We start from the raw sequence: 24,363 nt of genomic DNA, 5'->3' as shown, positions 1-24,363 counted from the left end.
AAATGTGCAGTTCAAACAAAGCCAACAAGCCAATGGAGTGATGAGATGAAAAAAGCAAGTACCAAGAAAGTGCCAAGCAGAGACGGGGGAAAAATTATGCAGTTGTCTGAAGTTCAGAATTTGGAGTCATCCTTTGAAAGATGCAACAACAGAATAAAAAAAGTTAAAACAGATGAAGTGGTAAGAAATTAGTAAATCTGGTTATAGTGGTACTACATAGGAAAGATGAAGTTTGAAGGAGGGAAGTCAGGAAGAATTTACAGTCATATCTATGTTAATGGAGCGGAGAAAAGAGTGAGTTTTTCAACAGTTATTACAGTGATAATACAGACTACTGAAAGGATTAACAGACACCCTCTCAAAAGTGATGCAAGAAAAACCAGGTAGATGTATATATTCTACCTGATTCTTTGGAAAACTTTTCTTTATTTTTATTGTGACAACTCATGTCAGGGCAACAGTGAAATTACTCTTTGAAAATGGTCTTTACTAAAAGTCTTATATTTGTCTTTAACTGGAAAAAAACACAATCGCTTCTTTACAAATGGAAATATATGTTGCATATTTTTTATTTTTTTGTCTAAATGCATGAAATATTTTTAATATGTTTATTTAATTTCCTCACACTGTCCCTTTTACCTTGCAATCAATCCAGAAGCCACTCCTCCCTATTACCTGACAACATATTTTTCCATTTTAGACTATCAAGGTTAATTTTCAATGCTCATACCTGCTGGAGTATGGACTTTGATGCTTTTACGTGCTGAAATTATTTACTCCCTATTTTTTTTTTTTTTCAAAGAGTTGCAAAAGGCATTTTCTTCATTTTTAAGAATGGTGGACTTCTGCAGAATTTCACAACTTAGTATTCAGTACAATTTAAACATGCATTCAGCAATATGCCATTAGAAATTAAACGAGCAAACCAAAATAATATTAAAAAAAAACAATGTAATCACTACAAACTTAGACGGTAAAGACAAATAGAAGATACACAGCATATTCAAATTTTCCACACCTACCAGCTCATATTTTTTTATGACTTGCAGAAAACTTATTTTGAAACAAAAAAAAAAGTCTGTTCTCTTTCAGTAACTGTTACCTCACACTTTCGGCAGGAATCCAAGTATGTGTGTCATCTGAGATAGTTTGTTCTTCTTTTCCCAGTAGCTCAAAATTAGCATCTCAACAATCCAAGTTACTTCACATAAACCAGCAAAATAGTTATCACGTGGTTTCTCAATTTTGAGGTAGGCTCTAATAGAGAAAGTTTCTACTTTATATCTCTTAACAGTCCCGCAAGCTAACAATTTCCCAGTAAAGAAGTGTGTTTATCACGTTCAGTGTGAAGGGTACCATGCAGAAAATGAGTCAGTGCTTTTCAGTTATAGCAGCCCTGCACCTACAGTAGGAAGGCTCCTTTTGCCTAAATTCACTAAGAATACACATTCCAGAACTTCTGTGAACTTGGGAAGTTCAAACAGAGACATACAATATTTGTTAACATAGTAATCAAATTTGTTGTGTTCTTGTATAGAATATGTTATCTGAGGCAATCACAGAGTTGTGAAAAATGTACTATTACAAAAGACCAATTACATAAAAAGTAGTCCTAGTGTTTTGTTAGTTGAGATTTTTACATTAGTTGATTAATTTTATCAGATTATTCACAAGTTTATGTACCTCATCTCTTCCTTTGCTGAATTTCCTATAGAGAACTGTAAAAGAAATTCATGAACTGAATTTCATTCAGAATGCCATGATTATATTTTTTTAATCAGAAACATGGAAAAGCACAAAAGCACAAAAAGGGTTACTGTTCCCTGAAGATCCATTGACACACTGCAGATATTGAAAAATATTATTTACAGTTATGCTTGTGAAAAAGCAGACAGTATTACCATGAACTAATGAAGCTCAGTTTTCATTAGCACTTCATCATTAGAATGACCTTGTTTCAAATGGTGATATTCCCAAGTTAATGCTTCAGATGCTTTCACTCTTACTCAAAATAATGCTTGTTCATAAAAACAGTGGATAAGAATCTTATAGGTTAATTAAACCCTTAATAGCACAACACTTTCAGAAACAGGTAGTAAGAGATAACAGTGATTAAATGCCACATCAGTAAATAGAAACTTACTCACTGTTTTAGAAGCATGACATACACAACCATAGATGCACATACATATTTTAATAATAAAAATATTATTTCTGTATCTTTTACACAATATGTTTCAGAATATTAGGATCATTTTAACACCTCAGTACTTGCATAGGATAAAGTGAAGTAGATATCTGCTGTAATTTTTTTATAACTGTATTTAGATAAACTAGATAATACACTACCCCTACTCTAACATACTGTAAAATTTTATGTAATAGGTTGCACAACTGAATTTATCATTATGCAAATACAAACCACACCTTTATGAGGATTTTTAAAATGGCCCTTCCCACTTCCTCTATAACTTCAGGCACAGGATTTTTTAACAAAAAGAACCCCCCCAAAAAAATGTATTTCCTTAAATGTACCTTGGTAGTGAGCACTAAATCCACGGTATCGGTGATTGCTGTCTGTTATAAAATGTAGTCTGAGCCAGTTTTTGTTACTGATAACTGGAGGAGGTATATTCGTTCCAGAGAGCCTGAATTAAAACAAACAAATAAAAAATATTATTGAAAGATTAATTATCAGGGATGAAGAGCAGTAGTTTTTCATAAAGCTTTGATAAAGCTCTTGTGTGGAAAACTTTCTTCAAACATACATTCATTGACTGCTTTCAGTAGGACTTTTTATTCATCAGTTAATAGTATGTTATTACAAGCATGAACAGACAAGACTGTTTGCAATGTTGAAGTGGTGGGATACAAATCAGTGCAAATCCAGAAACCACACAGTCACATAACTGGTCATGAAAAGAACTACCATGATGCAAGCGCATGATACTCAGGCTAGAAAGAGTTAGTGTCTATATGGACCACTTAACAGGTTAGGCAGAACACTGCTTTGGGCACCAGGAAAAGGATTATACACTGTGACTTTAAGGTTCACGATATGGAATAAGAGAGCTTAGGTTATGCAGGCCAAAACACAAAACTATAAAACAGACATCTATTTTTTCAAAAGCAAGTAGTTTTCTAAATTCAGGATAAAAAGAAATAAGAAATACTCAATCACTTCAGTGAATCTGAAAATAAATTATTAAAATTACAGGAAGAGTAGAGACCTGAGATTGACCCCAGCTAGCAGCTAAGTACCACACTCACTCAACTCTCCACCCTGTCCCCAGCAGCAAAAAGTAAATCAAACCAAAATATTTGATCATGTAAACATAATATTTTTACTCTAATCCACTTCTTATTAGACATCTCATTTTCTTTAAATAGTATTTCTGAAAAATAAACTTACTACATTGTCACCAGTAATAGAAGAAAGCTTCAACCAGACAGAACAGTGGCAGTCTCTAAACTTTTATTCTTTGCACTGTTAGTGTTCTTTTTGCTCTTTGCTTCTTTGTTGTCATACAGTGCCTAGACCTAAGTTTGAGCTTAGTCCTGACGTAGAGCTAAAAGCTGACCAGCTCAGGCTTTGAAAATTAATGGCATTTTAGATGCAGCTGAGCATCTACCTAGTTAAGTTTACCTGTTATATCAGTTATTCATTAACACATCTACCTTGACAGATATAAGTTACACTTAAGATGATTCTAACTTAAGCACATGTTGATATCATCTGAGTTCCAACTAAATTCCCAGTTCCTAAAATCTGATCTTTACAGTTCATGATTTCTATGGTATTGTTCCCAGAAAGTAGATTTGCAAGCTGACAGAATTTCTAATGGAGACTGGCATGAAATGAATGCTTATTCTGCTCATATAACCGCTCCTTTTCTACATCAATTTATCTTCTCATCAAATTATAAAGCTGTTCACCATTATCATAATGCATTGGCAGTCCAACCTACTTCTGTGCCAGCTACTGTTCCAAACATATCTAAACTGCATCGCCTACAATATTTTCCTAAATTCAAAGAAAAACACCATATCTACCATAAAGGAAATGCAGCTGCCTCATCTTTTTGTTATTGTTCAAAGGATGTCACACCTCCCAAACTGCACAGAAACCCGCATAGCAAAAGTAACAGACAATAGGCTTCCCTTCTGCAGTTGTCTTTCATAAACTCTTAGAAATGTCCATGAAGAACTTTCGTATCAGTGGTTGTGAACCAGAGATTTAAAGTATCTCACTGCTATGTGTAGTCAACAATGACCACCCTAGATATTCTGTTATCTAATGTAAAAAAAAAAAAAAGGGCTTACTGAAATAATACACCTTTCTTAGTAAAAGTTTAGTCAGTGAAGTTCTCATGTTTGTATCTTCTTTGGTTTGTGATTGTGGGTAAATCACAGTTTACAGAAGAAATAAGGAACTAATTCTTTTGAAAATAAAAATCTTCTTTCAATTCATTACAACACTGTGCCTCCATCTCCTTTTCTGTGCTATTTAGGAGGTAATTTTCAAAAATCTGCTTTAGGCTAACACTGGTCCAAGTGAAGTCAATTAGTATTTTATTCTCCCTCGAATATGTCTAACATATGAGTTCCACTTTATGTTGCAAAGTATTGGTTTGGGTTTTTTTAATAGCATGGTGTGCATCCTCTATTTCTTCTGAAGACATACTGACATATCCTAAAATACTCTACACTTACTTCAACATCTGAAATGCACACTGCCAGCTAACTATAATCTTAGCAAATAGTTTTAAAATACCTGTCTTGTTCATTACTAAACTAGCTTTAATTACCAAAAATCTTCTAAAATTATAGCTCTTAAAACAGAAATTAAAATAGAACTGTCTTTTCTCTTTTAAGTCAGATGCCAAATAAATGAGGATTAGTAGAAGACACAAATGATAAAACAAAAATGTCTGATCTTGTACAAAGTTCACAGATACATTATCCTCACTTTTACAATGATAATAGCCAAAGTATTTAACAACTACTTCCATTCACAGCACTGTTTTCTATTTCATACAATGCATGTGTGCGATGATTGTCACCTTGCTAAAAAATGGCTCAGAAGCTTATTCTGGACCAGTATTATTAAATAAGGTATGTAATATACAAACAAAGTAATTTAGACATGATATGTTTATGAAGAGAGGCAAAAAGTGCCCACACTGCAAAGGTCCAGTCAAAGCTCAAAATCAGATCAGTTAATAAATGTGTAAAAACTTTAAGGAAGGATACAGACACTACAAAATATGCATATAAAGGGTAGATGGTACTAAAGAGTCAAACAGGCAGTCATCACTCTAACTGCCCAATTCTATTTTATTATGTTTGAATTTGTATGGAGAGAATGGTAACGGAATTAAAGCTTTATATGTTACTTATTTATTTGGAGCAGAAATCAGTGACAACCTATCAGGTATTCTTTCAGTGAAATTGATTCATTCTCAAAACATATGCATTTTAATTTTGAAGAATGATTATTATCAAGTAACAGGTATGCAAACCCTGCTAATGGAAGCAAACACTAAACATGTCCAAAAATATTCCAAATAGAAAAACAGTTATTTTTGTTGGAAAAACATACAGTAAGTTTTTCACAAAATTTTTCATGAAGCGTATAATTACTGCATTTCCTCACAAGCCAGGAGATTTACAGAAATTCAATTGATCAAAAAAAGAATTTGCAGTTGATAGCCCCTCTATAAGCAGTGCTGAAATCCATTCTAATTCTACCAAAGCTTTAGGCTAAAAAGAATTACATCTTAGTATATAGATTTCATTGCTCATATGTATGCACTTCAAAATCTTAAGCGCTTGTTTTGATTGTAACTGCAGCTGTGTGGAATCCTTCTCATTGGCATTATTTGCTTGTTGAAATAAAACTGCTATATGGAAAGCTTTGATTAAAAAAAGTATCACATATTCTGATAAGACTAATCATGCATTATCCATGTACACATACATGCTAGTGGGGCTTAATACTTCCATAGCATAATACAAAAGCTACAAAAGACCAGGTCCTAACCAACAGAACAGCACTCCAGCAGTGACTTATATCATTTGGTTATATTCTGGTTAATTTAGGCAGCAGGTGCATTAAATACAAATGTGAAGTATTAACTACTTACAGCTAATTGTGCTTCCTGGCATGAAACATATCGGTAAAAATCTATCATCCTTTACTTTGTTCCTCATGATTGACTTGATCCCATAAAACAGCTCTTGTAACCAGATTCATAATGAAGATCTTTTATAAAAAGATCCACCCCACAATGTAGATGTACACTCATTCATGGATAGAAGATTAAAACTCAGGTCTCTGATTTAATAAATCTAAATCTGTTTAGAAAGAACCAGATTCACACTAAAGAAGCAAAGCTAAAACTAACTGAATATTCAATACATTGCTTAACTTGAGAGATTGTGAAGGATTTGGTGATTAAATTAACATACCCCTCTTGTTTCATCAACCCAGTTAGTACGATGTTTACACTGAGGTTCAGACACTAAACTAACCATTAACCTTTTGGTCAAACAGCAAACAAGCAAGTTGACTACACCTATGAATATCCCTTATGTTTCCTACTCCAATGATGAGATTAATGGGTCTTAATGGCAGTCATTATAAATGTATCTATCTCGTGACAATTTTGGGTACTGGCCTTTTATTCCCTCACTTTTTGTGGTTTGTTTTGTTTGTTTTTTTTTTTCTGGAAATGTTTTATCCAAATTCTGTTTAATCATCTTAGAGCAAGGACACTGTGACATATATTGTCAAGCAGCCAAAAATAAACCGTCTTCTACCTCTTAAAAAAATCTATTGCTGTCTGAACTAAGAACTCAAGATTTTAATTTTGTTGAAGATATCAAATAAATGTTACATGCAAATGGATATATTCAGTTATCTTTGGATAACAAGATAGGTAACAAGATGGGTAATTGCCTGTAAATTGTTCTTTTGTCAAGTATTTAAAATATAAATATTCAAGTAGCATGAAAGTAAGTATTTTCAGAGCTGTGGATTTCCTAGAATTTTAATTGCAGTTTACATTTATGCAGCAACATATATAATATTGGTATATCTGTATTACAGTAAAAGACTTAATGAGATGCCTCTGTGACAGAAGCTATGGAACTTTTATGTAAGTGTAATTATTCATCTAATTGTATGTGTGAAACTCAAGCTGTAGGTGGGTATCAGGGCTGCTCTTCTGTTTGCATCCAGTACACTTGAGTCATTAATCCCTGGATGATTCAGGGATTGCTATCAATCTGCTGTTTACTAGATTGACCATCTAGTGACATACAGACTGGCATGGGAAAATAGACCAATTTTAAAGGTTATTACAATATCAAAATATGCACTTTCCCGACCGAGTATTCAAATAATGAAACCAAGAAACAATACAGTGAAAGAAAGATTAGGTTGGAAATACAGCAAGCAATTAAATTAAATTAAATAAAACAAGAGATGGCAGTTGAGTTAAACTTCTGCATTACCATAGCTCAATGTCCAGTCATATGGAATGACAGAACATGACTTTCACAAAAGACAGTAAACAGTACTAATTCAGTCTTGAAGGAATAAAGAAAACATAGACTCCTCTCCCTAAAGCCAACTCTTTCTCAAACATGCATGAGACAAGAAAAAGTTTCCAAAAAGAAAAGTGTCTAAAATATAGCATTCCATTAGCAGTTTGAGGGTAATACATCACTCAAGTTTTTTAAGTCATTAAAAAAGGCACAAGTCAGTGAAAGACCTAGTTCCTAAGGCTGGTTCCTGTAAAATTGTCTGTAGTAGGACTAAACATTTTATTCAACTGAGAATCAGGGCATTGACAAGTTTGAAGCTACATACAGCCTTGATTGTTGCTTTTGTATCTTAGAACTGCATCCAAATGACTGACAAAAAGCTATTTTTTTTACTTTTAGAACAGTAAATTATCACCCTTCAAATTTAACCTCATGAACTATTTAGACAAACAAATAGACTAGACAAACAAAACTTAAATAAGCCAATGTTTGGGAAGAAGGGGGAAGAAAGTTCTATGCTATGTCACCTTGAAAAAAATACTTGTTCTGTAAAGTACTTTAACAATCTGTTGATTAATTTTTGGAACTATTCAGCTAGAAGGATAAAAATAAGTCACCCTATGACTCTTTTTTGTCAAGTTTGGTATGATTTCTGAAGGACTGAAAAAAAGTCTTTGTTTTAAAAATGTCAGTGTTGAAATAAATGAAAGACCACTCATGCCTCTGCAAAGTTGGAAAAAGTTCAATTTTGAAGTAAAGTTACTGTCATACAAAGCAAGTCTATGAGAAACCACTGTATGATCATTAAGGACTGAATAAAGGTCCAACTGATGATTAATGAAAGTTTGTAGTACTGTTGATATGAAATGTAAAAAAGTGCCAAGATTAAAAAATGCTTTTTAATTTCAGAAGTAAACTGCAGCTTATAGAGCCAGATGTTCATATGTCAAATTTTCTAATTAATCTGTTGACTTGGCAGAATGATGAAATTCGATGGAAGGTAAAAGGAGACTTCCAAACACACATATTCTGAAATGTTAGTCTATGACACAAGGAATGTGTTGTTTGTGACGCAAGTAATAAACATAACACTGATAGACAGCATTGCTGTCCTGATTGCATGAAGGACTAGTGTCATAAGTTGCTGATTTTAATATAGATGTCAGGGACTTACAGTCATTACTCACAAATGTGATGCAAATAACCAATACAAAAAGTGACCTTGTGATTACAACCCCATTTTCCTGAGCATATCATAGAATTAACATAAATACAAATTAAATTCACCTGGGCTGCACATAATGGCAAACATATGGGTCTTTCTACCACGCAGGCTGTAACAAGTTGCATAGCTCCTTGGTGTAACTGATGAGACCAAGCCATGGTCAGGGCAGTCAGCAAGGAGCAGAGGTAGATGAGTCTGAATGCACCACTGAGAAGATGCAGCCCCAGCTTCAGCAGACTATGCAGTGAGACCTCCACCAAAGGACTCATCCTAGTGGCCTATAAGCTATGATAAGGTGGACACCAAGAGCTGCCACAGGATTTCTTTTCCTGGAAATGCTAAAGCAAACCTCTAGGGCACCGTCTCCTTCAAGAATCAATGTATGTGATTATCCGAGTGTTTTCCCTGGAATCCTGCATGATTCTCTCTACTTTCACAGCTTCTCTAATAAAACTGAACTGAATACATCTTGTATCTGACCAATTACTTCTTTGTGTAACAGTCAAAATGAATAATGGGCCATTATCTCTGAGATGTTTACACAGTTTGCCTCTCTTAAAATGTTGGCGGTATCTTACTATTTCACAGAATCACAGAATCCTAAGGGTTGGAAGGGACCTCAAAAGATCATCTAGTCCAACCCTCCTGCAAGAGCAGGGTAACCTAGAGTACATCACACAGGAACTTCTCCAGGCGGGCCTTGAATATCTCCAACGTAGGAGACTCCACAACCCCCCTGGGCAACCTGTTCCAGTGCTCTGTCACTCTCACAGTAAAGAAATTTTTCCTGATGTTCACATGGAACCTCCTATGCTCCAGTTTACACCCATTGCCCCTTGTCCTATCACTGGACATCACTGAAAAAAACCTAGCTCCATCATCCTGACACTCACCCTTTACATATTTGTAAACACTGATGAGGTCACCCCTCAGTCTCCTCTTCTCCAAGCTAAAGAGTCCAAGCTCCCTCAGCTTCTCCTCATAAGGAAGATGTTCCATTCCTTTAATCATTTTTGTAGCTCTGCGCTGGACTCTTTCAAGCAATTCCCTGTCCTTGAACTGTGGGGCCCAGAACTGTACACAATATTCCAGATGCGGCCTCACCAAGGCAGAGTAGAGGGGGAGGAGTACCTCTCTTGACCTACTAACCACACCCTTTCTAACACACCCTAGGATGCCATTGGCCTTCTTGGCCACAAGGGCACATTGCTGGCTCATGGTCATCCTCCTATCCACCAGGACCCCCAGATCCCTTTCCCCATTCACTACTGTCCAGCAGGTCAGCCCCCAACCTGTACTGGTACATGGGGTTGTTCGTCCCCAGATGCAAGACTCTACACTTGCCCTTGTTGAATTTCATCAAGTTTCTCCCCGCCCAACTCTCCAGCCTGTCCAGGTCTCGCTGAATGGCAACACAGCCCTCTGGTGTGTCAGCCACTCCTCCCAGTTTAGTATCATCAGCAAACTTGCTGAGGGTACATTCAGTTCCCTCACCCAGGTCGTTGATGAAAATATTAAACAGCACTGGTCCCAGCACCGACCCCTGAGGGACTCCACTAGTCACAGACCTCCAGCTAGATTCTGCCCCATTAACCACAACTCTCTGCCTTCTTCCTTTCAACCAGTTCTTGATCCACCTCACTACCTGATCATCAAGCCCACACTTCCTTAGCTTATCTATGAGGATGCTGTGGGAGACAGTACCAAATGCCTTACTGAAATCAAGAAAAAACACATCTACCGCTCTACCATCATCCATTCACCTAGTTACTTCCGCATAGAAGGCTATAAGGTTGGTCAAACATGACTTCCCCTTGGTAAAGCCATGTTGGCTGCTCTTAATGACCCCCTCATCCTTGATATGTCTAGAGATGGTGTCAAGAATAAGTTGTTCCATCACCTTTCCAGGGATGGAGGTAAGGCTGACTGGTCTATAATTACCCGGGTCCTCCTTCTTGCCCTTCTTATAGACCGGCGTGACATTTGCCATCCTCCAATCCTCAGGCACCTCTCCTGTTTCCCACGACTTACCAAAGATGATGGAGAGTGGCTCAGTAATGACCTCCACCAGCTCCCTCAGCACCCGTGGGTGTATTCCATCCAGACCCATTGATTTATAGACGTCCAGATTGCTTAACTTATCCCTAACCCAATCCTCCTGTACCAAAGCAAACTCCTCCTTTATCCTGACTCCTTCTGGGGCTATAGGAATCTGAGTCCCCTGGGGAGAGTCTGCAGGAGTAAAGACAGAGGCAAAGAAGGCATTCAACACCTCTGCCTTCTTTATAGCCTCTGTCCCCAGGGCACCCACCTCATTCAGCAGTGGGCCTATACTGCTTCTTGTGTTAGTTTATTCACTATGTATTTGAAGAAGCCCTTTCTATTGTCCTTGACCTGACTTGCCAGATTAAGTTCCAAGGAGGCCTTAGCTGTCCTAATTGCTTCCCTACATCCTCTAACAACTGTCCTATATTCCTCCCAAGTGGCCAGCCCCTCCTTCCATAATCCATAGATTCTCTTTTTCCGTATGAGTTTGCCCAGCAGTTCCTTGTTTAACCATGCTGGTCTCCTGGCTCCCCTACTTGACTTCCTACCCATTGGGATACTCTGATCCTGAGCTTTGAAGAAGTGGTCCTTGAATGCTGACCAACTATCTTGAGCCCCTTTACCACCTAGTACCCTTTGCCATGAGACTTCCCTTAGCAATTGATTGAATGGCCAAAGTTGGCCCTTCGGAAATCCAAAAATGTGGCCTTGCTAGGTATTCTATTCCTCCCACACAAGATCCTAAACTCCACCATCTCATGGTCACTGCAGCCCAGGCTGCCATTGACCATCACTACTTCAACCAGATCCAGCAGCGCTCCTTTCCTAGTTGGTTCATCCACCATTTGCATTAAGAAGTTATCATCAATGCACTGGAGGAACCTCCTAGACTGTGAATGATTGGCTGTGTAAGTCTTCCAGCAAATATCAGGGTAGTTAAAATCCCCCATAAGGACCAAGGCATGTAGTCGTGAAGCTGCTTTCAATTGCCTGTAGAAAGCCTCATCAACTCCTTCATCCTGATCAGGAGGTCTATAATAGACTCCCACAACTGTGCTACCCGTACCAGCCTGTCCCTTAATTCACACCCACAGACTTTCCACTTGCTCCTCATCTGCCCCTGGACAGAACTCAACACATTCTAGTCTCTCTCTCATATAAAGAGCAACTCCACCACCTCGCTTTGCTGATCTATCTTTCCTAAAAAGGACATAGCCATCCATAACCACATTCCAGTCATGTGAGCTGTCCCACCATGTCTCTGTAATTGCCACCAGGTCATAACCTTTAGACCACACACAGACTTCTAACTCCTCCTGTTTATTCCCCATACTGCATGCATTGGTGTACAGGCATTTCAGGGAGCGAGCTGAGCACGCTAGTGGCACCCTTGGAAGGCGGGAGGCCTTCTGGTCTTCATTCATACTAGAACATTGCTCCACTAGGTCAAACCCAGCTACAACCCCCTCTCACTTCGAATCTAACCTAGAGCTCTGTGAGTGAGCTCTACTAACTCTTGCCCAGGTACCCTTTTTCCCCTGCAGGACAGGGTTTAAACAACTACACTTTCCCTCAAATGAAACAATAGATTGAGAGTTCTCCCTAGTCTGCCATTCTTCAAGCCCTAGCATGTTTCTCTTGGGCTTGTCCCCAACAGGCCCAGTTATCTCCCCTTCCTACCTAGTTTAAAGCCCTGTCAATGAGACCTGCTAACTCCTGCCCCAGAAACCTTCTCCCCCTCTGGGACTGATGTATCCCACCTGCCACCAGCAAACCAGGTGTCTCATATAGCAGCCTATGATTGAAAAACCCAAACCCCTGCCTTTGGCACCAGTCCCATAGCCATACATTGATCTGCAGTCTCTTCCTATTTATCTCTTCACCTTTGCTTGTAACAGGTATGGAGGCAAACACCACTTGTGCTCCAGACCCTCTAACCAGCTGTCCCAGGGCCCTGAAGTCTCTCTTCATTGCCCTTGCCCTGCTTGCAGTAATTTCATCACTGCCAACCTAAAAAAACAGCAGCAGATAGTAGTCAGAGGGCTGCACCAGATCAGAGAGTTTCCTTTTAACATCTCCAATCCGAGCCCCAGGTAGGCAGCAGACTTCCCTGTGGGATGGATCAGGTCGACAAATGGGCCCTTCTGTTCCCCTCAGAAGGGAGTCACCCACCACAATTACTCTTCTTTTCTTCTTGGTTGAGGAAGTTCTAAGGCATGGGGGTGAGTGACAAGCCCTAGGTGACTCACTAGATGGATCTACCCCTCCATGCCCATTTACCTGGCCCTGTAGTTCCAAGACCTCATACCTGTTACTCAAGGGCAACTGGGAGGAAGGAAGGGATTGTGAGGGTTTTCCCTTACCTCTCTGAGGAGGGACCTCCCTCCATACTTCCTTGTCCCTTAAGTTTACTCCTTCTGTCTGATGATAGGAGGGAAGGGGATCTATTACTTGTTCAACCACTTCCCTCTGCCCTTGCCTTAGGGTGTGGCTCCACCAATCAATTTCACTTTCACACTCTCTGATAGCTCTCAACCTTTCTATGTCCTCCCTCAGTTCAATCACCTGCTTTAGCAGGTCATCTACTTGCTGACACCACACACAAGCGGTGTCACTGGCTCTCTCAGATACAAGTGCCAGGCTCAGGCATTCACTGCAGTGAGAGACCTGCACGGCCGCATGTCTGCAGAAAGGCTCAGTCTGGGTACCCACGCTATTCCTCACTACAGGTTTTGATCGAGTGGTGACCATGATCTATCTGGTCCATCGGTCCATCTACGTCTCTTTGCACAAGCAAGCGGTCCTGCCTCCCTCCTGCGCTCCAGTCGAGTCCTCTTGATCAGGCCGTCACCCCACTCGCCTGCCCGCTTGCCTGCTCGCGTGAACTGCCGCACAAACTGCCTCGACCCGCTCTGTTCACCACGCTCCTAGTCGCTCGTGCTCCCTGGGCAGGTTGAGGACTCCCCCTGTTGAGGACTTGAGGCTCCCTCCTCAATGGCTTTTGTCACTCTGAGTTGAGGCTCTTGGGTGCTGATCTCTTCCTGCTCCACTCCGGTGTTGCAGGCGTCCTCTCTCAATCTATTCACCTCAGCAATTGACATTATACATATTATACAAGTCTGCTGTCCAAGTAGGGTAAGAAAGCTTATTCTTACTTCTTTATGGTGTTAATAAATGAACCAAACAAGAAAACATTGCAGCTGGTACTACAACTTGATGCTCAACAGACTATATATATGCAGTAGTACTGTATAGTTGGTTACATAAAAAATCATGTTGGGACAGAAGAGAACACATGATATATGGAGCCAAAATTTACAGTTAGTCCAATTAATGCTTTAATGGACTAATAGTCTGAGTATCAGCAAGTCTCACTAATAATACTAGTAACTCCTTTAATTAAAGAAATCTTCCTAATATCTATCCCTTTTCTCTGCTATGGTCATCCTTTCAGTGAGTCCTGAGATCAGGGCCTCATTCTTTCCCAGACAGAAGGGGAAAAACATCTATTGTGGGTCATCAGTATCCTAAGGTCATCCCTGGAAAGATGTTAATGATAAAACTCCCCCCTTTCAGTCCTGAATCATCTTTGAGCTATTTGATGTTTTCTTATCAGAGCCTGTTATTGATTCCCAGCCCTCCCCAGCCCCAGTGAACACAGAGGGCCAATGTGTTACACAGCACCTGCCTAGGGTTGTAAGACCTTTACTATACATGGTAGTCACATAGTCACTTGACCAGTAAGGCAACTGTCAGAGCTCAAACAAGCTAAAACCAGCACAGGTCAAGACACCTCAGTAGAGTCCTAAAGCAATCCTGCTGTCAGATCAATACAAAGATTGTGGTCACTTCTCAGTAATAAGGCGAAAATCATACTTACTGGACTACCAGTTGATATCAGTATTGCCAGATTCACACTACAGAAACTTGGAGGCATTGGAAACAGGAAGGAAAGAGTTGTTCTTGCAGTTAATTCTCATTTAACTTCTTTCCCTAATCCTTAGTACTTGATGTAACTACAGCAGTTAAAATGAAAAGCACATACAGGTATGCAATATTCAAACTGGCAAAAGACTCTAATTATATTTTCTGTACAGCAAAAAGGGAAATTGGAATGAAACTCTGGCTGGAGATAAAGTTTAAAATATAAGTCAAATTACTCCCACTCTGCAGCAAAATTAGGGACCCCATGGGTCTTATTAGGAAAAGTACTTTCAGAATCTCAAAGTTTTCCTGAATATCTGCCACTCTAGTTACTCATAGTTAGATATTAAATCCAAATGCAAATGTACCTTAAAAGAGCTGTTCCTTAAAATTAGAATAAAAATTCAAAGTACTGTCATGTTAGGCCCGAGTCAGTTATGTTATTTCATCTTTTTTAAGGGTGATATTAAGACAGTGCAAGTCCTGAAATGGCTTTAAAAAACAACCCATCAATACAAAGTAAGAGGATAAAAATGAAGCAGTTCAACTCAAACTATAGGTGATCTTTTCTGGTGATCTTAAGGGGATAAAAATGAAGCAGTTCAACTCAAACTATAGGTGATGTTATTTCCTATTTTCTGCCTCTGAAACTCTATCAAGGTAGACACCAAAATCTGTCAGAAAAGGCTATTCTTATTGTGTAATTTAAATATAATTACTGTCAAGGTATCCATGCAGATTAATCACAGAACCATCCACCTCAGTTTCCACCTTATTTTTTCTGAATTAATGTTTTGCTCAGTTATATATTGGGCAAAAACTTTCTTCTATATCTTAAACATCTAGTCTCCTAGTTCTACTGTATTTACCACATAAGACATTTACCTTCCGCTCTTCCACAATATATCTGTAAGCCAAAGAATTTCTTACTCAGTAATCTTATAGAACTTTCATCTCAGAGTGCTTGACAAGTATCAGGGAACTGCACCATCCCTTATTTCATCCCTTCTTTTTATGTGCACAAGTCCACGGGTCCTGAGGAGATCCATCCACGGGTCCTGAAGGAGCTGGCAAATGAAGTTGCGAAGCCGCTGGCCATCATATTTGAGAAATCATGGCAGTCAGGTGAAGTTCCTGATGACTGGAAAAAGGGAAATATAACCCCCATTTTCAAGAAGGGGAAAATGGATGACCCAGGGAATTACAGACCAGTCAGTCTCACCTCTGTGCCTGGCAAAATCTTGAAGCAGATTCTCCTGGATGGCATGCTAAGGCACATGAAAAACAACAAGGTGCTTGGTGACAGCCAGCATGGCTTCACTAAGGGGAAACCCTGCCTGACCAATTTGGTGGCCTTCTATGATGGGGCTACAGAACTGATGGACAGGGGTAGAGCAGTTGATGTCATCTACCTGGACTTGTGTAAAGCGTTCGACACTGTCCCACATGACATCCTTGTCTCTAAATTGGAGCAACATCAATTTGATGGATGGACCACTCGGTGGATAAAGAACTGGCTGGATGGCTGAACACAAAGAGTTCTGGTCAATGGCTCAATGTCCAGGTGGAGACCAGTAACGAGTGGTGTCCCTCAGGGATCGGTGTTGGGACCGGTCTTGTTTAACATCTTTGTTGGTGACATGGACATTGGGATTGAGTGCACCCTCAGCAAGTTTGCCGATGACACCAAGCTGTGTGGTTCAGTTGATACCCTGGAGGGAAGGAATGCCATCTAGAGGGACCTCAACATGCTTGTGAGGTGGGCTGATGCCAACTTTATGAAGTTTAACCATGCCAAGTGCAAGGTCCTACACCTGGGTCGGAGCAATCCCAGGCACAGCTACAGGTTGGGCAGAGAAGAGATTCAGAGCAGCCCTGCGGAGAAGGACTTGGGGGTGTTGGTTGATGAGAAAATGAACGTGAGCCGGCAGTGTGCACTCGCAGCCCAGAAAGCCAACCGTATCCTGGGCTGCATCAAAAGGAGCGTGACCAGCAGGTCAAAGGAGGTGATCCTGCCCCTCTACTCTGCTCTTGTGAGACCTCACCTGGAGTGTTGTGTGCAGTTCTGGTGTCCTCAACATAAAAAGGACATGGAACTATTGGAACAAGTCCAGAGGAGGCCACGAGAATGATCAGGGGACTGGAGCATCTCCTGTACGAAGACAGGCTGAGGAAGATGGGGCTGTTCAGCCAGAACAGAAGGCTGCGTGAAGACCTCCTAGCAGCCTTCCAGTATCTTAAGGGGGTCTATAGGGATGCTGGTGAGGGACTCTTCATTAGGGACTGTAGTGACAGGACAAGGGGTAACGGGTTAAAACTTAAACAGGGGAAGTTTAGATTGGATATAAGAAGGAAATTCTTTCCTGTTAGGGTGGTGAGGCACTGGAATAGGTTGCCCAGGGAGGTTGTGAATGCTCCGTCCCTGGCAGTGTTCAAGACCAGGTTGGATGAGGCACAATCTTGGCCCTGCCTTGGGACCCTGATGATCCTCTGTCTTTGGCTCCAGGAACTCCATTCAAGCTCAGCCTAAAAGTCTGTCACAGCTCTGTTCGTGGCCATCCTCTTTTTGACTGGGCTCCTAGAGGGACCGTGCGCCTAGTTAATCACTTACTGCATTAGGGGCTGTCAGCTGACTCTGTTATTGAAGTTCCCAACTCTGACCCCCACGTTCAGCCTCTGCAGGACTGCACATCTTTGGTGAGTGAATGGCCTGATTCGGGTCACCTCAGCTCCCAGTTGTCCCTTCTTTGCTCCTGATACTCCCAGACAGAAACAATTCAGATATCCCAATTAAACTGCTCTAATTACTAAAACTGCACTACTTTCCTACGATAAATTATCTTATTTAAATCACACTATGAATTTTCTTTGTGTATTTGAGCATACTTCTCTTATCCTATTTGTAATATTCATATTCAAATATTCTCTAACTGCAATTAGGGAAACTTTTATTCCATCTTTTGTAAGGAAGAACTTTAAGATGTTACAATAAAATTAACATGATATCTTAACATTAAGATATCATACACCTCCATCATTGTTAATCCATAAAGATATAACTGACAGAAATTCTTTAAAACCAAGGATAAAATCTCTGAAATTATCTGTGACTAATAAGAGGTAGGACAGTTCACATTTAGCCTTATTAGATAAGTCAAAAGGGTAGAAGGAGATTAAACAAGTAGTATCAGCACTCATGCAAAATGTCAAATTTTGAAATAAATTATTTTGACACTTTTCAAGATTTTAGACTTTAATTCCAAGTTTGATGGTTCATCATTAAAAAAAACTCCAAAGCTGGAAGTTGAGAACTCATGATCTGTCTGTGTTTCTATGACTGGATGAGATTTAGTAATCCAAAATGTGTTTTGTTTGGGGTGGGGGGTAGGTGCTGTTTTTTCTTGTTTTCATGGATTAGCAGCTCCTAAGAACATTTTTATTTCTTTGCCACAAAGAGCTGTATGAGTGGTCTGTGCAAGAAGAGATCAGGGGGCTGCCCTGTGCCTGACACAGTTCCAGTCAGATCCACAGTGAAACAACCACAGGATACAGTTAAACTCAACAGCCAAGCTGGTGTCACCTCTGTGAAATGTATTTAAGGGCATTACACTGCACAGGCATTGAGGGGAAAAAGTGTGAGAAACAACCCTGTGAATACTAAGGCCACAGAAGGAGGAAGAGGAGATGTGCTAGCTATTCCCCTGCAGCCCAAGGAGAGGACCATGCCTAGAAAGAACTGTGGCCTGAGCAGGCCTGTACTGGGTTTCCATGGCAAGGTTCTCTTAGCGGGGGGCAGAGCTACAACGGAGGCTTGTGTGAGAAGCTGCTGGAAGCTTCCCCCATGTCCAATGAGGCCAACGTCAGCCAGGTCCAAGATGGATCTGCCGCTGAACAAGGCTGAGCCTATCAGCAATGGTGGCAGTGCCTCCGTGCTGAAGTATGTAAGTATCTAAGAATTGTGCAGGAGCAATTGCATCTGGAGAAGGGAATGAGAATATGAGAAACAGCTCTGCAGACACCAAGGTCAGTGCACAAGGAGGGGGAGGAGGTGCTCCAGGTGTTGGAGCAGAGATTCCCCTGCAGACCATAGTGCAGACTATGGTGAGGCAGGCTGTGCCCCTGCAGCCCACAGAGGTCCATGGTGAAGCAGGGACATGCCCAAAGGAAGCTGTGACCCCGTAGAGAGAGGAGCCCACACTGGAGCAGGTTTGTGCAAGAGCTGTGACCCCGTGGGGCACCCATGCTGGAGCAGTCTGTTCCTGAAGGATGCACCCCATGGAAGGGACCCACATTGGAGCAGTTCATGAAGAACTGCAGCCTGTGGGAAAGACCCCTATTGGAGAGGTTCATTCTGCCATAGGAGGGATCCAAGATGGAGTGTGAAGAGGAAGGAGTGGCAGAGACACATGTGATGAACTGCCCACAATGCCCACCTCCCTGGTGTCTATGAAACACATACCGAATCTTAAAATATTACAGCAGTTGCTTTCTTCATCCAAAACAATGCTTTCATTACTGACCCTGTAGACTATTTCTTAAAAGTGTCTGAAATTCTCTCTTCTGTTCTTTACTGAGAATCAATGACCAGTTCTGCACAGATTTTGTAGGTGGTTGACATATCTAAGCAATCAAGAACAATACTTCCAAGATACTGAGCTCAGTGTCAAGCACCTCATTAAATCTTACTTCTGAACATCACACTTCCGCTTGCACACTCTTCATCACTGGAAAACACACAATGTGGATATCAGATACCAAATGAAATAGGCTTGCACCACAGAGAACCACAGTCCTTCCCTTCCCTTTGTGCCAGATACCTGGCTGGAGTTAACACATTCCTGTGTTTCAAAGTGAAACAACATACAGAGATACTCATGCATATAAAAGCAAGAGTAATTGCCCCGAGGAAGGATTCCCATTGACGTTGTTGTATTGCTCCCAGCTCTAGAGCTAGACTGGCATGGCACTGAGCTGAAGACTGACGTGTGTAAAGCAAAAGTCTGGGCCAAATGCTACCGACTTTCAAGAGATCATGGTGAAAACAATGCACCAAAATATATTATTGATGTAATACTGAGTATTGAGTTTATATATGTTAAAATATCAAGAATAAAAGACATTTTTTCCGGTTTTTGTTTGGTTTGGTTTGGTTGGTTTTAATAAATATTATAAAAACATTTTAAAAATGCAACATTTGTGACAAATTTCATGAGAAATGAGAAAAAAAGTGGTTTTTGTTTATTAATTTGATGTATAATTATGAAAACATGTAAAAATTGTTTTATAGATATCAATTCTTCATACACACATGTGTGCAACATCACCAATTCATACAATCATTTTCTTTCAAGTACCAAATGCTGCTCTGATGAGTATGCACTTCAGGGACACCACTGCATGGATCTGACTGCTAGCCACCTGCTGTTTCTAGTAAATGAGACTGTGAATTAGTGATCCATGTCACAGCATTTTAACCTCTCTATGCTTTGGAATCATGCCTCTGAGTTGAACATTTGTAGTTTAATTTGTCCAACAGAAAACATCACAGTCCTTATTAACAGATGCCATACTGAAGATTTCGAGAAATAAATGTCAAAAAATCCAATACAATGAGAAATTACAAACTAAGAAAAATGTATAAGATTCTCTTGAGTGCTATAAAATCTCATAGTATATTTTATTTGTGGATAATTAATATAATTTAAAAAAAGGTAATTAATAATTAGGAATATTTCAAATTTATTTTACTGTCTCAATCTGCATAAACTCCCTAGATTCAAAAGTCTTCACTTTATAATTATTAAAAAGATAAATATTTAAAATCTGTTTGTGTGTTAAAATGTAGATGTAATATATTCATTGTGACATAAGCAAATAAAATCATTTGCTTTTAAGTGTCATGTCTTTGTCTCTCCCTCTTCCCCGCATCTTCCAATAGGCCCACTAAAGAATGGTGGCTTCTACATAGGACACAAAGAAAATGTTTATTAGAAGACTTGTTTATAATAAGAATTAATGTAAGTAAGTGTTTAATATATTGTCTAATACATATAAAAGTTGTGATAAAGAGCAAAAACAAAGCTTATAAGATTTATCAATATTCTGTGTTGTTAGAATGAAATATATTAAAGGAAAATCTGGTGCCTTTGCTTGAAAGGCCAGCTCATTATGTAGATTTTCCAGGCTAAACAAATTATAAGTAAACATTCCTGAGATTAATATCTCTGATTTACTGTACTATGTAAACTGATTACTGATGAAATTTCAGATCCGTTTCACCAAAAGAACTTTAACTTTGTGCATGACATTTGGCTGTAAAGTGGTATCATGTAAATTATGCAGTAAAAAGCAACTAAATTAGCTGAAAAATATCTTGTATGAGTTAACATTGTTACCTATTAACTTCTTGTAAGATGCCTTTTAGTGATATTAGTGGTAATGATGATATGTCATTTGTGCACTCTGAGAGACCGCTATTCTGATACATCTGAGTTGGAATTTTGCAAATATTCAGATCTAAAACTGATAAAAGATAATAGGTCACTAATTCACCTATTATAATTTAAAACTGACCTTTAAAGTACTGCAATTACAAGAATGCAATAATTAGGAAGACAACCAGAGCAGGCTATATATAAGCATGAGCAGGCAAAAGAAAGCTTATGCTCCACAGCTGTGTCAGTGTACTTAAGTCCTTACCTTTAGTACCCATACTAGCATGACACAGAGAACAAACGTTAGGTTTAATGAGATGCAACACCAACTAATGATATAAAATTGTTTCCTTTTTTTTTTTTCCCTCTTTTTTCTAGCAATATATTCTGGGATATACCTGATTAGGAAACATGAAAAGATTTGTGTAACTGCTAATGCAGTTTTAAAAGACTTATACTTGCAAACGAAATTTTCTGATTTTGGGATTGAACATCAAATTAAATTGGAAGCTGCTGTTAAAGACTGGGTTTTTTTGAAAGAAATGGTGTCAGCTACTACTAAGCCTTATTACAACAGTCTTTTACCTTACCCTTAACTTCACTTTAGGACATGCAGGATAGTATGTTCTTGCTCAGCAAACAGAGATGATGGCAAGAGTTTATCCTCTGACATAAAAAAGACTGGGGAGAAGAAGCTGCGCAGCAGTGCAGTATATCCACATAAAAGATGGCAGAACCTGTGCTATATGCTTCAGGGATGACAGAATATATACTATGCAGTAGGTAGGTTTTCTGCTGATTCAAATGTACAAGTCCAATACTACAAGTTTGGGTACAGAAAAGGCTGATCAAGAGATGTGAAGGTTCCAGCAACTTACTGTATTTTACACAGAATTATGAAAAAAAAGTCTAGAAGCAAAGAAACACTAGTAGTTCAATTAATCAAGATAATATCTATATTAAAAAGCTTTTCAGTAGAGGGAAGAAAAGTCCAATAAGAATTCCCTATTGGCTTGAAAAAGAAACCAGACAAAAATGAAATCAAGAGTAGTATAATCATAATCAAAACACTGATATGATTAAACATTAGTTAATATCAGGCGAAATTAGATTCCATATTTGCTGAAGCATTAAATAATGATTTGGTATCTTCAGGTTTTCTTATCACAAGCCTTAAATGAAGGCAGAATAATTCTACAACATAAACTGAAAAGTTCTGAACTTCAGCCCTGAAGATACTTTACAGATGCAAAACTATTACTCCTTGATGCATCACAGTTATCATAATTTCTTCAGTTTATATGAATAATGAAAAAATTTCTTATTGCCATGACTGGAATTATCCTACCCTGTATACTACCCACCGTAACCTTGATGGTCTCTAAGAACATGTGCAGTGGTGTGTTAGATCAGAAATACACTTGAGACTAATATTTTATTTCTGACAATGAGCAGTAACAGATAACTCACTAGAAGTGTCAGAAACCATGATTATACAGAGTGAGATTCATCCCTTCATACATCACCACAATTCCCAGGAATTTCATAGTCTGCAGGCTTCTTGAATGGAGCCTTTCAAGCAGGCCTTTATGTTCAATCTCCTTCAATAAATGTTTTTATGAATTTCTGATCCATTTTTCAACCTTAGTTTTCTATCTATAACATCCCATGCCAATGACTTTCATAACTTAATTATGTATGCTGCAGAGAATTTTTTTTTAAATCTTCTACCTGATAAATCAAGTATCCTTATATTGGCATAAGAAATGAATTAATGTTCCTTATTTATGTAACATATAATATGCATAATTTCATTAATCTTTCATATAGTTTCTTTCTTATTTCTTTTCAAAATGTAAAAGCTTTAGCTTCTTTTATTCCTCTCCCTATAGATTATTTTCCCCATATCTGTTTCCATTGTTTTCCCCTTTTCTGTACTGTTTCTCATGTTATTGCAGCTATCTTGAGATAGGGTTTCAGAATATTAACATGGTTCAGGAATTAGGTCAGAGGGAAATTGCATTTAACTTTCAAAAGTTTAAATTTTTAAAGCATACCTAGATTAATTTATCTTTAGTGTTTCAAAATTTTGAAAATGCATTGCATTCCATTTGTAAATACCTAAAACTGTTAACCTTAGAAACAGTTTAATAATTATGGGATAAATGTATTTCTTTTTAATATCTGTGCATATATAAAATATTTACTTTCATGGCCTACTGTAGGCAGAAGAAATGAACACAGCGTTATGTCATGACCAGGAAGTTGTGGCATGTGATTATTAAAAATTCCTCTGACACTGGTTTGAAATTCAATCTATCTTTAATATAAAGAAATTGCATAAGCAGGGTCGTATGATGCTTAATGGTTTGGTTTAGGTTCATTTTACAAGTGAATTTGCACTCTAAATAACGTCAAGTGATTTTCACAAGCAAAACAAATGAACAATCACAAAAAGTTTTGAGTAGCCTGTAGGCCCCATATAAGCAATGTTTTATCTTGTCAGGATTTATTCATGAACACAAAGAGTTTCATTCATGCATTCAAAATACAGTATTTTCAGCTGCTGTGTCCAGAAACATAAAAGAAGGAATTATGACTGTATGTAGTTTATCCAATGTACAAAGCATAGTAATGATTTTAAAACAGAATCTAGGAACAAGAGTGATTTAGGATTATCTCTGCAGCAATTAACTGTTCTACCACTGCTTACTTTTCTCAGTGAAGTAAAGGAGATCATGGCAGGGACTCAGTATATATGACAAGGAAGTATTAATTTTTGATCACTCTGGAATGACAAATGAAACAATTACCTGCTTTTGTCTGGGATCATTCTTTCGTTTGTGTTTGGTTGTCTAGTTGTTTTTTTTTCCCCTGCCTGGTTTTGAGACTTATGTTATCCCCTGCTTTATGCGTAATACCCTTTCTCCCACCATACAACCCATGCAGCATAACATACAGCTGTTCCAGCCTTACTTGCAAGCTCAGTCACTGGTGTTTCAGTCAAGACTAGAGCAGTTAGTCTCCCTCATCACTCCAGCAACTGCCATCCTGAGACAACAGCAAATGATCACATCAAAACAAGTGCAGTATTCTGCTGGAGTAAGCACAGTAAGTGTTCCCTGTTAAATTATGAAGCCATCTTCCCACTAATTTTTTTCCAGAAACTGCTGATTCACAGAC

General features: G+C 38.8%; 1 protein-coding gene across 3 annotated transcripts in view; it reads right to left on the bottom strand.

The window, feature by feature from the left end:
* Positions 1-24,363, bottom strand: part of CSMD3 (CUB and Sushi multiple domains 3) — a 601,317-nt gene that overhangs the window by 384,072 nt on the left and 192,882 nt on the right. For all 3 annotated transcript variants that reach the window (XM_061447844.1, XM_061447845.1, XM_061447846.1), the window contains exon 6: positions 2,536-2,648. In XM_061447844.1, the coding sequence (XP_061303828.1) occupies positions 2,536-2,648 (113 nt within the window). The remainder of the gene's footprint in view (positions 1-2,535; positions 2,649-24,363) is intronic.

The sequence above is a fragment of the Pezoporus flaviventris genome, unplaced genomic scaffold (genome assembly GCF_033815535.1).
Source record: "Pezoporus flaviventris isolate CSIRO_AGI_PZ_B2104156 unplaced genomic scaffold, CSIRO_AGI_Pfla_v1 ptg000007l, whole genome shotgun sequence".
NCBI lineage: Eukaryota > Metazoa > Chordata > Aves > Psittaciformes > Psittacidae > Pezoporus > Pezoporus flaviventris.
The sequence above is the reverse complement of the archived record's forward strand: the minus strand, read 5'-3'. Positions and strand labels throughout refer to the sequence as shown.